At 41.0% G+C, this 17,312-nt stretch overlaps 2 protein-coding genes across 4 annotated transcripts; one reads left to right on the top strand and one right to left on the bottom strand.

Moving 5' to 3' along the window:
* The first annotated feature begins 144 nt into the window (after positions 1-144).
* NSMCE1 (NSE1 homolog, SMC5-SMC6 complex component) lies at positions 145-9,758 on the top strand. Of its 2 annotated transcripts, none has more exons than XM_083799398.1 (8): positions 145-402; positions 884-1,027; positions 3,868-3,989; positions 5,285-5,362; positions 6,732-6,878; positions 7,831-7,947; positions 8,763-8,883; positions 9,347-9,758. In XM_083799398.1, the coding sequence occupies exons 2-8, from the start codon at positions 910-912 to the stop codon at positions 9,406-9,408; spliced, it is 765 nt and encodes a 254-aa protein (XP_083655524.1). In that variant the 5' UTR covers positions 145-402; positions 884-909; the 3' UTR covers positions 9,409-9,758. The 2 variants fall into 2 exon arrangements, with proteins under 2 accessions (XP_083655524.1, XP_083655525.1); XM_083799399.1 differs by having other exon boundaries at positions 174-535.
* On the bottom strand, positions 8,950-16,721 carry KDM8 (lysine demethylase 8). Of its 2 annotated transcripts, XM_083799396.1 has the most exons (7): positions 16,207-16,721; positions 15,910-16,076; positions 14,315-14,447; positions 13,843-13,884; positions 12,895-13,044; positions 11,193-11,285; positions 8,950-11,101 (listed from the first exon to the last, which is right to left on the bottom strand). In XM_083799396.1, the coding sequence occupies exons 1-7, from the start codon at positions 16,669-16,671 to the stop codon at positions 10,937-10,939; spliced, it is 1,215 nt and encodes a 404-aa protein (XP_083655522.1). In that variant the 5' UTR covers positions 16,672-16,721; the 3' UTR covers positions 8,950-10,936. The 2 variants fall into 2 exon arrangements, with proteins under 2 accessions (XP_083655522.1, XP_083655523.1); XM_083799397.1 differs by lacking the exon at positions 13,843-13,884 and having other exon boundaries at positions 16,207-16,717.
* Positions 16,722-17,312: the final 591 nt, after the last annotated feature.

Raw genomic sequence — 17,312 nt, forward strand, 5'->3', positions numbered from 1 at the left:
GCGAAGCCCCGCCCCGCCCCGCCCTCCCCCTGCTGCCTGGCCCCTCCTCCGCCGGAGCCGCGGGAAGCGCGTCCGCGCCGCACGTCGCCGCACGTCGCCGCACGTCGCCGCACGTCGCCGCACGTCACCGCACGTCACCGCACGTCACCGCACGTCGCCGCACGTCACCGCACGTCACCGCACGTCACCGCACGTCGCCGCGCGCCTCCGCCCGCCCGCGCACGGCCCGGGGCAGCCGCTGTCGAGCGGGTCGGTGGCAGGCGGCGGCGGCGGCGGTTGCGGAGCCGTCGGGCGGCCGTTGGGGAGCCCAGAGCCGCCCCCGGGGGTGACGCGGGGGACCCGAGTCCCGGCGCGGAGCAGCGTGCCGCGGGCCGGCCGGTTATTTGCTCTTCGGGATTGGAGGTTTCTGGAGGTTTTTGTCTGTCTTTGGCTGCGCGGTCGAGGAATTTCCCGAGATGATTTTACTTCTGGCGTTTTTCGGCACACGCAGAGGAGGGTTTTCTGTCCTAAGCGGGTTGCACTCTAACTAGACAAGGTGCTCGGATGAGTAGCAAACAAGCGCATCCAATACAAAGCTATGCGAGACGTCCTGCCGACTGTAGTGTGTAGTGCTGCTGATTGGGCCTGGGGCATGGCAGCGCAATGCCCGCGTCATTTTATTTGGTGGCTCAAAGCGTTAGGCAAAATTCATTGGACTTCTTTTGCATCTTTCTCTTAGGCTGCTGGAGTTAGGCACTGTCTGTTTGAAGAACAAGCTGAGCCATCAGCTTTTTTGCCCTGATACAATGGTAGAGAGTTGAACTGAAATCTTATTTATGCTTGGGGTGTATTATTTGTAATTTGCGTAAATATATGCATTAATTTCAGTGTCTGTGTCTTGCAGCATACGAAGACTGGTGGAAAGCTGCTATGGCAGCTCAGATGTCTGATGCTCATCGACGGTTCTTGCAGGTCCTGATGTCACACGGGATAATGGAAGGATCAGAGGCTAGGAAGTTACACAGGCGCTGCTGTGAAATCCATAAAGGTGTGTCTCTTTTGGAGAAAAAGTGGAGAGATGGAGATTTTTTTTTTCTTCATTTGTGATTTACAAATAATTAGATTTCTGAATACCATACACCACCTAAAAAAAGTTAGAAAACAAAACAAAACCAACAAAAACTTCAACAACGTGTTCTCTTTCTTTCCTGAAGTTAAAAGAACAGAACAAAACCCAACAACACAGCACTATGCAAACTAAGTTTTAATCCAGTCAGACTTATACAGAACATTTTTTATTTTAGCAAAGATTTTTTTTTTAGACTGTGTAAATATATATTTTTAAATATATTTTGACATTGGTAGCTGTGAAGTTTCCAGAATGTTTTCCTTCATACTTGTTTGGAAAGATTTGCTTTGGAATATAATATGAAGTGTATGCTGTTAATCCATCTCAAGTAAATCTGTCACACGACTAATTATTTTGTAAGCTGGTTAATTCTAATACATGCAATAACAAACTGAATTTTATGGCGTGTGGAACAAAAGTTTTGTTGTGTACCGTCTAATTTGTTTGAAGTTCATGTTGAGACTTCAGTGGTATAGAAACGTGTAATCAGCTCATGATTTTTTTCAGAGATCTGCTCACAGATCAGAGATCTGTGTCTCATCTTCTCTAATTTTGAAAATGTGGTGGGCACAAACTGAAATAAAGCTGAAATGAGTGATGTGTTTAGCACTAATTAATTAGTTGGTTTTAGGTATCTCAATCACATTTTCCCAGAAAATAATTAAAATAATAAAATTCCTGTATTTTCATCATTGTTTATGAACAAAATTGAAAAGGACAAAGAATGTAAGAACAAAAAGAGCCATTTAAAAGGAAGGATCAAAATGCAGTTCAAAGCAGTGATTTTAACCAATTGCTATTGAAAGGCAGAAAACTCCAGCAAATGTAGTTTCCATTACACATTTTAAGATCTGATATGCACTGAAGTCATTTGCTAGCTCTCTAGTATTTAAGAATTTTATTTTAAGAGTCTTCTGAAATGTTACTTGGGGCTTTCTGTCATTTCAGGATGTCTAAGCGATGGTAACTGTAGCAGCACAAGTGCTAACGATTCTTTTTCTCTGTTAGGAGGCTGTAGGGATTGATGTGCACAACCTGTTGTGAACTCCATCTTGCTTTCTTGCCAGAAGTGGAGTCCTTTCTGGGTGATGGCACTATTTATGTATTTTCCTTAGTTAAACTGAGTCAGACTCCATAGGTATTCAAACTCTGAAACCAAAAGAGCTTATTTCAGCACTTCCTCAAATTTTTGACTGAAAAAATGGAACAGTAGGAAAACATGGTTGGCCTTTGGAAGTATACTCCTGTATTTGTGAGAACCAAGCCACTGTACTTTTGTAAAAGAATTTATCATAAATGCTAGAGATGGCCTAAACCGGTAAGGTAGACATAACCAGCTTGTTGTGTGTTAAGAAAAAAGAATCTGTAGAGAAAAAAACTTGACATCTAGATCCTGTTTTCAGTGTGCAGGATCAGAGAGTACTGCAGTAAGAGTTGATAAGAGTTATCATTCATTAGAAAGGATTATTTATTAGAGGGATTTAGAAAAAATGACTCCATTGCAACTGCTGTGTAGCAAGTACTTCATATTTTGTGTCAGTGTGTGGAAAAGTTTGTGAAATTACTGAGATACAGTACTCAGACATTTTATGCCCTAGACAAGGAAATTACTTCTGTTACAAAACAAACAAACAAAAAAAAACATGTACAGTAACAGTTACTAAATCATGGGATTTTTTAAGGTACTATATTTTATGGGAAAACTTTGGAAATTAAGACCTTTCAAACAGTTTAATCCAGTGTTTCGAAATTAAGAGTAGTCCTGGCTCTATTATGCATCTACTGTACTCATGGTACAACAAGGTCTTCTTAAATATGTTATTTTGAAGTACTATTGACATGTCATAGATATTTTTCCAGAAGAAAAAAGGACAAAAAGATTTCCTGTATACACACAGAATATGAAGATTGTGCACACTTAGTGAAGGAAGATCACATTAGTCTGTGTGGTTTCTCAGCAAATCTGTTAAGTAGCTGATTTCAACTAGTAATATATTTGAATAAATGGTTTCTAATTCAATCAGTTGTTATTTATTGCTTAATGATAGATAACTTGGAGCCCTAGACTGCTGAAGTCACCAGGAGTTTGCCACTGACATCATTTTCTTTTGGATGGAAACTCTTGAGAGTATGTGCTGTTGCTGTGCAAGCATAAGCCACAGAATGTACTCCAGAGTTACTCTAAAGTTCACCTTAATTATGTCTGTGATAAAATTTCTGCTACTATTTCATTTGCTTGTAGAGCATGACACAAGATATTAACAGTGTATCTAGAGAGCTTTAATTTTAAATTTGCTGACATGTAACTTGATTGTTACGTGCTACTAATTTATGAAATAGAAAACAAAACAAAAAGCAAACAACAACAAAAAAAGAATCCCTTGTGTATAAATGAAAGAAATCAAGTATATTTTTGTATTGGGTATGAGAATTTTTCCTGGTTATGTTTTATTTTCAATTCAACTTAGCTCAAGTCACTGTAATTAATGAATTAGTGTGATAAGTTCCATACAGTGAAGCTAAATGTTTGGTCTCTCTTTCTGTAAAGTCTGATTTTCAAGGAGCTGAACTTCTCTGAAGGTTAGTAGTCAGCAGCACAGGAAAATTGTCTTCTGCATCTAGTGGACCTGTTTGAATTCTGCCTCAATAACTTAGCAATTAATTACACCTAGGAAAAATGTTTCAGCAGGTAACACATAAAAAGGTCTGCCTGATGTGTTTGTTTTCTTTTCCTCTGTTTTTTTCTTACTTATTTTCAGTCTACTATGCACATGATAAACTGGATGATTTCATCACTACTATTAATATCCAGCTACAGCCTTTGTTTATGCAGATCCGGAAAGGAATGTCTGAAGGTGATGGGAGAGCCCATTATGCCTTGGTAAGTATGTGACGTGCTGCCATCTTGTGGTTTTGGCTTCTCATAACGAGTGCATACACGAAACCCCATGGAACAGTAGTTTCCTGTGTCTGCTTTGAAATTAACTTTTGAATAACGTGCCGATAAAAGGTATGCATGCCTTCTGATTGTAAACTTGGCAAAAAAACTAACTGAATCTAAGTGCCATCTTTGGATGTTAAGAAGACTGAATTACTTAGGATCCTTACAGTATAATACAAGTGCTATTTAGAAAAATCAGATAGAACTGAAGGCTGCATCTGCCAGCATGATGAGACTTACTCTTAGCAGTGTCTTGTTTTGTTTTTGTGGGGCTATTCCACTGTTATGCTGACAGCTGCTGTAGAAGCTACTTGTAGAACGGAGAAGTGTGAAGATAAACTGCCAAGAGCGTAGGTGTGTGGCAACAGAACATGGCAGCAAGGACCATAGCAGCGTCTGATTTATTTAGCATAAACATTACTTAAGCGCTGAAGTAAGATTTCTTTCTCACAGGAGACTCTTTTTCTTAAGAGGAATTTTTAAACTAAAAAACACGGGGAGCTTTCCAACATGAGTTTTCTTTTTCTTGAAATAAAAAAAAAAATAACTTAGTATAAAGGGATGCTAAAGAATAGGCTAAAAAATTTCACTGGATGCTCTGTAATGCAAATGCCAAAGAAGGAAGGTTATATAGTGATTTCAAAAGACCATAGAGGAGGTCTTCTAATACTAGATTCTGCTTTTAATCTTTGTGCGTCATTTTGCCAATTAAGTTGAGCTAGTAATAAATAGCAGTAGTGTGTACAATAGGAATATGAAGTATCATTAATTGTTTTTCATAATGAAACAAATGTGTATCACAAAATAGTTATTGCTACTGTCCAGCAGCACAGTTATCCTGGTGGAATATAGTTCTACTGTATTACTTTGCATCATGTGTCAGAATTTGGCATTTTTTTGTATTAGCTTAATATAAGCTTAAAATTTGGCCTTAAATTCTTTGCACTTGTCTACCTCCCTTTGTTCCAGGCTATGGAGGGTGGGAAGTAGGATTGTTCAAGAATTCGGACTAGGCAGAGGCAGCTGTGGAGAACATGTGGTTGGAAAGGTCGGGGGTTTTAAAGAAAGGAGTCGGGTACCCTCCTTCGTGCCACTTACAAAAATGACATTTATTTCACTTAAGAAATGACATTTGTTTAATTTCAAGATGATGTATTCTTTACCCTGGGGGATCTTTTACAATTTATGGTGTAGGAACACACGGGCACCTTGAATTCAGTGTATTTTTTTTGTAGGTGAATCTGGCAGAAACTGAAATTACTAAAATGGCATCTGACTATGCAGAAAATGAATTAGAATTGTTTAGAAAAACTGTAAGTATGTCAGTTACTCGTTAGTAAATCACGTTATTTGAGAAGGTACTCTGTTAAAATGAATGGAAATTTGAGATGTGTTTCAAGAATTAGTTTCCATCTTGCGTAACTTTAATAATAACTAATTTTATCTCAAATCAAATAGGGCATGTGGCGTGAGAGATGGGAATATATACAAGTAATGATTGCCTGTTGAATGAAAATCACGTATTGATAAAATGTAGTTGTGAATGGGGGAGTGCTCCTTGGAGTTAATGACTTGGTATATCTTCTTTTAGTTAGACAAACATCCTTCCTCAGCAACTTTCTCCTAGATGTTTCAGTTGTGATTGCTGAATTTTTCACTGTCTTCAGTAGCCTAGTAATAATACACTGTACATTTTAATGTTATTACAAAAAAGTTATTACTTTGTTGATTTGAATGGAAATGTTTGTTACTGCTGTTGCCAATTTATTCTGTTTAATAAACTACTCAGAATGCTGATCATCAAATAAGAAAACATACACTTGAGAAATTTCTAAAGTTCCAAATAGATCTACTGGGCTGAGATGCCAGGACATGCAATGTCTAGTTTCATATCAACCATTAATGAGTTGTGATCGTAGCTTTGTATCTTGCATGTTTTAGTGAATTTTCTAGAACTTGGAAGACATAATTTCTCCAGCCATTAGACTTTCCTTGATTTTGCACTCTAAATAAAACTGTTTTGTATAAACTAGAAAGCGGTGTATTGATCGTTCTGTGACAGCTGCTGAAATGTCATCTGAACTGGTAGAATGCAGAGTCTTCCCACCCTCTTTATTGTGGTAGAACCTATACAGCCATGTCAGCACTGCAGAAATGGTATTGTCATGGTGCATATTATTACTAGCATATAATCTCTGCATTCTGCTTTGTGATAATGTGTAGCAGGAATATTCCCAATGAGAGAATCTCTGAAAATTGATAATACTGCTATAACCTCTGTGTGCCAGATAGGTTCAGCAGCATTAATGAATCCAGAGTGCACCATCTTAGTTCAGTAGTGAAAGACTTTTCCTCAAAAGAACATTGGCAGAGGTCAGATAAGAAGAAACATATCTGTCACTTCTGAGAATGCTAAAGGGTTGCAGCTTCATTTAGGCAGCACTGAACAGTTGTACTGGGGAAATGCTTTCTTGGCAAAGATTAAAATTGTCAAGGTAACAATGATGGCTTTAGCTTTTGGCCTCCGTTCTGCAGTTCTCGTTCCAGCCATATACTGCAGTATTTATCAGCATCCATACATATGGGTGGTTTGTATGGATGCTGAGAAAGCTGCACATTACTATAAGGTATGTCTATCTCTTTACATGTTTTTTTAGTGATTGAAAATGTTTCTTTCTACAGATGGACCTAATCATTTTATCAGAAAATGGCTTTGCCTGTTCTACAGATATTTTAAACTTAGCTGACCAACTTAAGACAAAGAAAATGAAGAAGAAGGAAGCAGAACAAGTGCTGAAAATTTTTGTGGAGGATAATTGGCTCTCTGAGGTAACTGCTTTCTCTTTTGAAGTGTTTGTATTTTAATAGGTCCAGCTGTTATTTTCTCATGGATGTGATGGCTGAAACTGTAGCTGTCTGTTAATGAATGATAGCAAAAAAGGTTTTGTTAGGCCTATGCTTATTGGTACTCCAGTCAATGATTTTTGCAGAAAAGCTTGTACATTTACAAGCAAAAAGTCCTCGGGTAGGTCTACACAGGACAACGAGGTTTCAGTTTCCTGTACCTGAGTTAGTGTGGGTATCTGTGCTCAGCCCTGCATTAGAACATAAACGGCATCCTTTGTACACAGCAGCATGATATACTTAAAACTTGGAACAGAAGCTGGGGAAAAGCTCTTTAGGTTGATCAGTACTGTCAGTTACATTTAGAATTCCTTGAAAAGCAGTGAGGCCAAGCACATTGAAAACTCCTATATCAGAAATGCAGAGTTTTGGAAAAATTGGAGAAATGGAGATTAGTTTTACCATGTGGACATGACAATTACTTGCCATGAAAAGTGAGACCTCAATCCCTTTTCTCCTGGATTTATCACATCATAGATCTCCCAACTGCTGCCACACGTTTTCTTACGTTAGAGAGATTTTCAAAGACACCTCAAGTAGTAAATGTTAGATGTCTAGAAAACCAGTAGAAGTTCTGCTAATGTTCAAATGAAGGGTTCCCAAACCATATGCCTTTAAGGAGAGCATGTATGCTCCTCTGTACCTTTTGGGGACTATATTTGTTAAAGGTGTGAGATTTTTTCTTACAATTCTTTTAACAAATTAATTCTGCCTCATCAAAAGTGTTTCAGCTTTGCATTTTATCAACGTCAGAATGTTTGCTTCATGATGGCAGAAAAAACTTGGATATCAAATGCTTGCTAACAGGTGGTGAGGAAGATCCCAAAAGGAAAAAGGAACTAAAAGATAGTGCTAATCTCATCATTTGTTTCCTTAGAGAAATGGGGAATATACTCTGCATACTCGCTGCATAATGGAGATGGAACAGTACATTCTCAGCACCTACCAAGATACAGCAAGAAAGTGTAACCTCTGCCATAGCCTTGTCATCCAGGTAACAGTTTGATTACTGCAGCAGGCCTCTCTCATAGCAAAAATTTGTGATACATTCTCAAGTATTAGGCAGACACTGAAAATTCTGGTGTTGTAATCTGGTAATGTTGCCTGCGTATATAATATTTGTTTCAATGTAGATATTTTTATCTTCTGTCTTTGGAAAAAAATACAGTATAAACTTGGAGGATGGGAATTTACCCAAACAAGAACATTATCGTGCTGTCTTACTTTCCAAAACCAGCAGGCTAGAGATGAACCCTTATCCTTAAACAGGCATAACAGTTAAGTGCTAGCTGTCTTATCTTTGGACCTTATAAATGGTAATCTTCCGTATGACAACCATTCATCTTTGGTTTAGGGATTTTGGCTCAGAGTGAACATGTATTTATATATAGCACTACTAAAGGACTACGTGTTGATACATGGCAAGTTTCCAGTTTAGTCTTGCATGAGAAGTTACAGCATGAAGTCCTATTCCAAAACTACCAAATTCTCTTGCTCCTTGCCCCTAAATCTTCCCATCTTCCAGCTAATGTGCTTCCACAATATTACTTTTTCCATCCTAATTGCTCTCCTTTATGGCAGCTTGTTGTTGGGCTTTCAAGCTAAGTTATATCCATACAGGAAAATAGCATTTCTTAGTTTCCAGGAGAAAAACTCTTATCCTTTACCAACCTTGATTTCCGAGTGTCTTCTAACCGTAATATGTGAACCATTCTCAGGAATAAAGCATTGCCTATCTGTATTGTGACAACTTTATGTTGAACTGAAGGACAGATTAGGAAGGTTTTCTAGTAACACTTCTGATTTCAGAGCCAAGTATGCGAAAGCTGTGGAATTGCAATGCATTTATCTTGTGTTGGGAAGTACTCCAAAGCTCAAACTGAACCACGATGTCCTTATTGTAATTATTCCTGGCCTCGCGAGATTCCAGGTACCAAGCAATATATTTAAGAAAAATAAAGCAATATATTTAAAAAAAATACTTAAGAATGAATCGTGATAGTCAATGGCACTGCCAGTATTATTTACAATTGTAGTTGAATATCAATTGTTTCTGGCTCCAGTTGTGTATTTGAGGATTAACCATCCTTGGGCAACACTGAACCCTGAAACTGCAAAAATTCTATCTTATGGTCACTAGCAGATCCTGTGAATACGTTTATCATAACATTAAAGTTTTAGGGGGATGAATAGGAACAACACACAAACATTTGGAAATACTGAGTTTCTAAGAAGATGGGAAACTCTTTAAGAATTTCTCCATTTAACCAGGGAAATTGGACATTCTGAACAGAAGCACACGAATATATAAAGCATTTTAAAAATCTGCAAGTCATACAGTATCATCCCATTTTTTTTCTGTCATTAACTTTGCTTTTTTTCTTTCTTTACAGATATGAGTCGGATAGAGTCCCAGTCATCAAAAAGAGACAGCAGAAAAGAGCTTCATTCTTAGCACTAGATGATGTTAGTAAAAATTACTTTCAATTAAGTTTTTTTGCCCATTCTCTGGCAGAATAGCCAGACTATATTGTATTCATTAGTAACAGTACACTGTTAAGCGTACTTTTTTTTTCCTGAAGTTTTAAGAGGCTTACAATAAAAAAATCACTGACCTCTTCTCCTACACAGTTATGCCCAGACAACTTTCTTGGGGGTGGTTGTGTGTACACAGTTCTCCATGTTCTTGGGTTGGGACTCTCAGTGCATGTTTGGGAACAAAAAATGTAAATGTTTTTGCTCAGTCTTGAAAGCTGAGCTATGCCTGCGAACTATTAAAGCCTGTGTCAGCTACTGTGTTCCATATTTGTGTGGCTTCAGTTGTACAACTTAGAATGAAACCTGTTACCAGCACCACAGGGCTTGTCTCCATCCCACAAGCTATCAGTTTAGGTATGTAAATTTCACATGGTTTTCAAGTAGCTGAGAAATCAGTGTAGCACTTCAGGTCTTTTTGCTAAAAAGGTCAGCTGAATATCTGATCTAGGACTAGAGTCTGAACTCTCAGCTGGCACTGTTGCTTGGTTTTTGTCCTTTCTTTTGACAGAAGAGAGTTCATGTCACAGAACCAGGTCGCAGGCAGCTATGGTCAAGAAGAGATGGAATATTCCCAGTCAAAACTAGTGGGAAGGAGTAGTACGAGACAGTTGGGGCAATTTCAGCTTTCATCTGTAAAGTATTAGAAGAATCTTGAATATTTATTTATTTAAGAACTAGGACTTCACACTCTCCAGTTTTCTGTAAAGATGCATTTTCCTTTAAAAAGTGACTTGAAAAAAAGACAATGTTACTGCCAGGTGCCAGAGCAGGGTGTTAGTACATCTTACCTTGGTAGAAATGAAAGGGACTCAAGACTTCCATGGCAGAATGCAGAATGTCTGCAGTTCAGCTGACTATCAAAGTATGATTAAGCTTCAGTTTATTTAATTGCTGTTAAACTAAGGATTAACTACACTTAGTTACTTTCCTAGTCCCTAACACTTACCAGTCTAAGTGGAAGAAGTTATCTCGCTTCATGTTACTTTTTTTTTTTTTTTAAATGTATTGAACTTTCGGGCTGTCACTTTTAACTCCAGTTTTTACTATTATTAAATCCAAGTAGAAGATAACACTAACCTGATGTTCCAAACATAGTTTGAAGAGCAGTCATGGCACTGTTGATATACAGAGCTGTTTCAGATATACACACACACACACACAATAATGAGCCAACAGTTACTCTTTACAAGGAGGTGATATTGAAAACATCCACAAAAATAAAGTGGTTGATGCAACTTCTGTTTACCCACATTTATGCATCCAGGTTCTTTCACCACACTGAAAGAAGGATTTTTATTTATTTTTCAATCCACCTCTGGCCTCTGGATAGTGAAAAACACATTCTCATGTTTAAATAGAATTCACTTGCGAAGCATACTAGATGCTACTTTTCCTGACTTCTAATTGCTATTACAATACTAACAAACTTCATGCATGCTTCAAAGTTATGACCACCAGAAACTGACAGAGAAGCTAATATCAAGAGATCGTATGTAGTGCCAGTATTTAACCGGAATGAACAGAACCTGTCCAGGCATCAGAACACAGGACTGACGTGCAGCCTTTCTAAAATTGGGAAACTTATTTAAGTCAGGATCTTCTACATCAACCTATTAAAAACAAACAAACAACAGTAGAATGCGTTAAATATGATTTGATAAAGTAACATTACTGACACTAAAAATTCAGGCAACTATTTACCTGGCTAGTATTGTGAAGAATTTGTCCTTCATGTGGGTAAAGGTTTTCTGAATCTTGTGGTGAATAAAGACAGACATACTTTCTTCCAAATACCTGTATATATTAAAACAAATGTTTTCCACCTGCCATGAACCTATATATTATTGGAAAGTGACATGTTCAATTAACTAGCAAACAGTCTAATATACCATACTGTTGGCTACAATTGGCATTTAACACTAAATAAAAGATATGTTTTTTGTTATTAGTAAAGATGCTGTTATAATAAAAAGTTATACCGGATTATGGGAATCCAAGTACCTGCTCCATTGGAGCAGATAAAATTCAAAATACCAGCAAACGCCTCTAACCAAATTGACCAAGTTCAGTGGTCAAGGCACCCAATTTATGCAATGTTATTTGAGCTCTACAGCCAGAAAGCAATTGTCAGAAGAACTGAGAATACATCAGCAGGCAAAGATACAGGCTGGCAGTGAATGTTAAGCTTCCATGTCCTCCTTTAGCTGTTATTTACGTATCATGATTAAATTAGTTCAGACTCACAGGCTGGATGAGGTGGGAAGGGACCTCTGGAGGTCATCTGGTCTAACCCCACTGCTCAAGCAGGCCAACTAGAGCAGCTTGCTCAGGGGCATGACCAGACAGCTGAATATCTCAAAGGAAAGAGACTCCACACCTCTCTGGCAACCTCTGACAGTGCTCAGTTACCCACACAGTAAAGAAGTGTTTCCTGATGTTCTGATGGAACCTCCTGCATTTCAGTGTGCCCATTGGTTTTTCATCCCATCACTGGGCACCACTGAAACGAGCCTAACTCCAGCTTCTTTGCACCCTTCCTTCAGGTATTTTTATACATTAATATGGGTATTAGTTAGCTCTCTAAAGAACCAAGCATTAGGTGGTATTTTTACTAATGTACGGAACTATGTAAAATGTTAGTTACTGCAAATGCTACTTCACCTAACTCTCAATGCATGCACAAATAGATAATCTTATGGGGTAACATGAAGTGGATGCACCTAAGTCTACCCAACATCTTGCTGTTCAGGAAAACCAAAGTCCTTCAGACACTGTAACAGGATCAAGGTTCTTCCCAATTTGGTTCCAAATTCCTTGTGTGGCCTTGGAAAAGCCACTTCTTGTCATTGAATCACACAATCATTTAGGCTGGAAAAGACCCTTAAGATCAACAAGTCCAGCCATCAACCTAACACTATCATGTCTACCACAAAACCCTGTCCCTTAGTGCCATGTCCACATGTCTCTTAAATACCCCCAGGGATGGGGACTCCACTGCTTCCCTGGGCAGCCTGTTCCAACGCCTAACCACCCTTTCTGTGAAGAAATTCTTCCTGGTATCTAACCTAAATCTCCCCTGGTGCAACTTGAGGCCATTTCCTTCTTGTAGTGAGGGGCCCAAAACTGAACACAATATTCAAGGTGTATTTGTGCATTGTCACTTCCATTCACCTGTAGAATAAGGGTAAGTGATGGTTAATCTCAATGACTGGTTGTAGTTAATGATGACATTAAGTTGCATCAGTGACCAATGCAAGAGAATAGTGAAATAATATTTGCCTATTCACTATCTTTCAGTTATCCGTCAACTTGTCTGCTGTCCTTGTCTCTAATACTTACACACCATACGCATTTTTTCTAGCTATAGCATTAATAGCTTGCATAGAGTAAGCGGAGTACAGACCTGGGCTAAAAAATTTTGCTGGGGATCCTGATGAAGAGGCGAGATAGTTCCTTCTGGGCCAAACCAAGCATTAATGGTGATGTCATCTTCTTCTCCTTCCCCCAGGCAGCAGTAGTCAGGGATACTGATATCCTCTTTCAGTTCTGGGATCTACTCCCATAAAGAAATGAACATTAAAAAGGGTATGTACTAACTTGTGAAAGGTGTACAATTCATAGAGTAACAGGGCTTAACACAAAGAAAACAAATGACCTGCTTGTTCTGCAATGGCGGCAGAGAAATAGCTGGGCTGCTGGGAATCTGCAGGACATGTCCTCACGGTTTCTGTCCTAGCAGATTCTGTTGGAAGGAGGTGGAATTAAAAAGGAAAGGGGTTTCTTATACTTCAGAGACCCCATTTGCTTCAGCAGAAACCAGAGAAACTCACGGAACGACAGAACTACAAGAATAAGCAGGTTTGCTGTTCAAGGAAAAAGCACAGCTTATCTTTTATACACTAAGCTTGCTTCTCTGTATGATTCGTTTTCCTACCTCCCACCAACCTAATCTCCTCTGTTTAACTGAAATGACATTGCAGATTTGGTGAACGTATCACCACTGAAGTCTGTTTCCTGTCCAAACCTCCTCCCTAACTTGCCTATTGTTTGGGAAAATGCTGCTTTCCAGGTGATATTCCTGTAAGTAAATGCTACATTGCACTGAAACAGCCCTAAAATCAAACACCTTCACCTCTGAAAGGCTTTTGTTTCCACTCCTTTCAGCCAGGTGGAACAAAATCCTCCCCATGGAACAAAATCCTTCCTTCAAAACAGCTGGAATAAAAACTTCAGACTTATTGTCAATTCCTCATAAGCCCTTCCATCTAGAAGAAATGACATTCTCAGGGATGATTTGACACACGAAGGGAACACTTGACTGCAGAGAGGAAAAACATTCATGCAGTTTTACCTGATCAAAAAGCTGGTGCTGAGCAAGGTATCCTACACTGTTCTGAAATTACAGCAGAGAAAGAAAAATGCATAGTGACATACAGGGTAAGACTTCTTGGTCATTAATGTATTTATAGGTAAGAAGAATTTACTTGTAAGTAAGAACATCTATTTACAATGTACTATTTCAGAGTACTAGAATTGCTTCAACAGCTCACTAGTATAAGGGGTCTTCTGAAATAAAAACTTACATCTATACTGAAATTATAAGAGTGTAGATGCATCCCCACAACCACGGTTGTTGCAGTAACTATTTGTAGCTTCAGATCTCGCAATGCCAAACCTTTTAATTCAGTGCTACGCTTATTGCCTAACCCCACCTTCAGGACTACCTCCAAGCATGTTTATTCTAATAAGCTCCAACTAGGCAAATATTCTATACCAGTACCCACTGCTGCTTTTGGAAAAGAAAAAAAATTAGAGTAACAGACCTCATTCACAATATACTGGTTGATGAAGTCATTGACAGTCATGAGCTTCTGAGACCATTCCTCATCGGTATATCGGGAACCCAATTCTACAGGGACTGTGCGGCACCCAGCAACTTGACAAAAATAGTCCACACTGAAATGAAAAAAAGTTCCATCACACTTTTATACTTCTCTTGTTACCATTTTTGAATGTGAGGACAATCGATCAAAATAAATCTTTCAGGGTAATAAAACCACTACCATGAGTTTTTCCCCTCTTAAACCAACAAATCAGAGAGACAAAGGTTAGCAGTAAACAACCCAAGCAGCAAGAAAACAAGTGGTTATTGTCATCTGTGTATTATGCTGCCTGTTTTGTTTTAAAACCTTGTTTACCTCAGTTAATTATTGTTTCCTTAACAGCTAGGGAGATTTAAGCAGTTAGTCTCTTGACTACTGATGGCTAATCTTTTTGCTGCCTGCAACCAAGTTTGCTAAATAAAATACTGTTTCTTGCTACTATTAATGCTAGATCAACTGTCTACCAGTGCCAGATTCTGTATACAGGTGCCAGTAATATCCACCCTGGCTAAAGTCAGAGGAATTCCTTTGAACGGTGATACACATCTCTTCGTTGGCCATGATATTAATTACATTAAGAAGTTCATCGTTTTAAGTATCTGAAGATAGGCAGAGGAGTACCTTGGCTGCAAAAAAAAAAACAACAAAAATCCCTAAGACATAACAAAGTTACATATATAATATGTACAAATATAAAATGTAGATAACCAATTGTATTTTAGAGATATATATACACGTTATATATAAAATATATAACAACAATCTACATTAAATTAACGTAGATTTTACCCTTGACTGTGGAATGGAAGGATATAAGCAATTCCTCAAACTAAGCCTGAGTACTTTCTTCCTTTAAGAGGAATCATGAGCTTCAGCTCACAAATATTTGATTCTCATGACTGGAAATGTTGGCACCGCTGCCTACATTAAACTAATGGCACAATGTTATTACTCACTCCTGAATTCAGGTGTCTGAAACTGAACACTCAAAAGTGCTACTGAGCAAACAGCACTACTTGTACTTGTGAATGAAAGAGACAGTTATGCTTTATTCATGCCTCTCTGAAATTAAATTCCTATTGCACTATTTACCAGCAAATTCTAGGACGTAAGTATCACCAGCATCTGATCTTAAAACGAGAGTAAATTCACCGATATAGTTAATGGTTCATACTCACCTCTAGTTTCCAGTTACGTACAACAATGTGCAGGGAATTTGCCAGGGTTCTCTCCTGCACCAGACCCTGAACGGAAGAGCTGGATTCCAGTGCAGTCTCTGACAGCACCTGATTTCCCTGGCACACGGCAGCACTTACAACATGATGTTCTAAACTGATTTGATTCACTTCTAGCATCTATGGAAAAACATTTACTGAGCAAAGACAGTACTGCAGCAGGAAGATACGCCCAACCAAAACCAGCCCTCTCGGTGCTCGCCTTCTGTAGAGGTGTCTACCACGAAAAGGCGCGTCAAGATATCTGATGCGCAAAGTGATCCCCGTCTTATAAGCACGGGGAAGAAACTAATTTCTCACCTCCACTTCTTCATACACGGCCAGTGGTCAATAATTCCCTCTAAGACAACAGGCTGTTGTGGAATTAGATAGTTGTCTCTGAAGTGCTCTAGCGAAGGGCAGCGAACGTGTGGAAGCGCTTCTTCTGGCTGCACCACGGGCGCCGGAGGGGGGTCAACCCGGACCCTCTGCAACAGAAACGCCCTCCTCAGGCGGCTGCCCCCGCGGCTCCCCGCCGCCGCCCCACCGCGCCCGGAGCGGGGCCGGGCGGGGCCCGGCGGTCCCTGGCGGCGGCGGGGGAGCCCCGGGCCGCCGTACCTTGGCGCTGCCCCCGGCCGCGGCGCGCCGCTTCCCGCGGGGCAGCCGCGCCTGCAGGAGGCGGACGAGGCGGGCGAGGACGTTGTCCAGCACGGAGGCGCCCATCAGCAGCCCCATGTCGCAGAGGCGAACGGCGGGCGCCAGCGGGCGGCAGGCGGCGACCTCGGCCAGCGCGCCGAAGAGGCAGCCGTAGGCGTAGACCTGCCGCCAGGCCTTGCCGACCTCCCGCCACGGCCCCGAGTTCAGCTTCTCCCAGGCGTAGTCGCGCAGGACGTCGCCCAGGCGCCGCAGCTCCGCCGCCGCCCCGCACGGCCGGCCCGGCGCCCCGTAGAGCAGCCCGCGGGCCCGCCGCAGCAGGGGCGGGACGCAGTCGTCCACCTCGCCGCTCAGCGCCAGGGACAGCTCTTCCTCGGCACCGGGCAGCAGCGCCCGCGCCTCCGCCCACAGCGCGCCCCCCGCCGCCATGGCCGCGCCGCCGCCGGCTGTGCGCGGGCACGCCCCGGCGCTGCCGAGCGCGCGCAGCCGCAGAGCGGGCGCAGCCGCAGAGCCGGCGTCCGCAGGCGGGGCGCGGGGCGGGCGGCGCCGGCTGGGCCCGGCCCCAGGGGCCGCGAGCGGGGGCGTCCCGCCGGGCCCGCGGGGGGAGGGGGGGGGGGCCGGCAGTCCAGGTGCCCCTATAGCCCAGGTCTCACCTGTGGCCCAGGTCTCTGTGAACGATGTAATAATCGCCAACGCTCAATTTAGTTCTCACTTGGGCCCTTCACCTGCAAACCTACTGGAACTTAGTAATCGTGTGATTGATTGGTGCAGCTATTTGTATTAAGGGGGAGTATACGCGTCCAGTCCAGTTTTCTTTGTGGGGTGTCTTACATGTTAACCACGCATTGATGGTGCGAGGAAGATTGCTCTTTCCAGTCTGCAGTCTCTTTTTTCCAAAGCGGGACTGCTGTTAGTGAGCAGATGACTCCTGGAAGACTTGGGGGTTCTTGTAGCCAATGTTGGTCCTAAGTATAAGATAGAAAGAAAGTATCAGAAAGAAAGCCCACCTGGGGCCTTGCCTTCTGATTTCAGTGATGTGGGAGGAGGCTAGAAGCTTTAGGAAAGTGCAC

The sequence above is a fragment of the Anser anser genome (assembly GCF_964211835.1).
Source record: "Anser anser genome assembly, chromosome: 15".
Classification (NCBI taxonomy): Eukaryota; Metazoa; Chordata; class Aves; order Anseriformes; family Anatidae; genus Anser; species Anser anser.

Excerpts from the sequence above, each read along its gene's own strand:
- NSMCE1 (XM_083799398.1), top strand. The coding sequence starts at position 910 with ATGGCAGCTCAGATGTCTGATGCTCATCGACGGTTCTTGCAGGTCCTG. Across the intron at positions 3,990-5,284 it reads GGAGAGCCCATTATGCCTTG|GTGAATCTGGCAGAAACTGA; the intron begins GTAAGTATGTGA and ends TTTTTTTTGTAG. Across the intron at positions 8,884-9,346 it reads CTGGCCTCGCGAGATTCCAG|ATATGAGTCGGATAGAGTCC; the intron begins GTACCAAGCAAT and ends CTTTCTTTACAG.
- KDM8 (XM_083799396.1), bottom strand. The coding sequence starts at position 16,671 with ATGGCGGCGGGGGGCGCGCTGTGGGCGGAGGCGCGGGCGCTGCTGCCC. Across the intron at positions 13,045-13,842 it reads AGCACCAGCTTTTTGATCAG|ATCCCAGAACTGAAAGAGGA; the intron begins GTAAAACTGCAT and ends TTATGGGAGTAG. Across the intron at positions 11,286-12,894 it reads AGCAAAATTTTTTAGCCCAG|GTATTTGGAAGAAAGTATGT; the intron begins GTCTGTACTCCG and ends TAATATATACAG.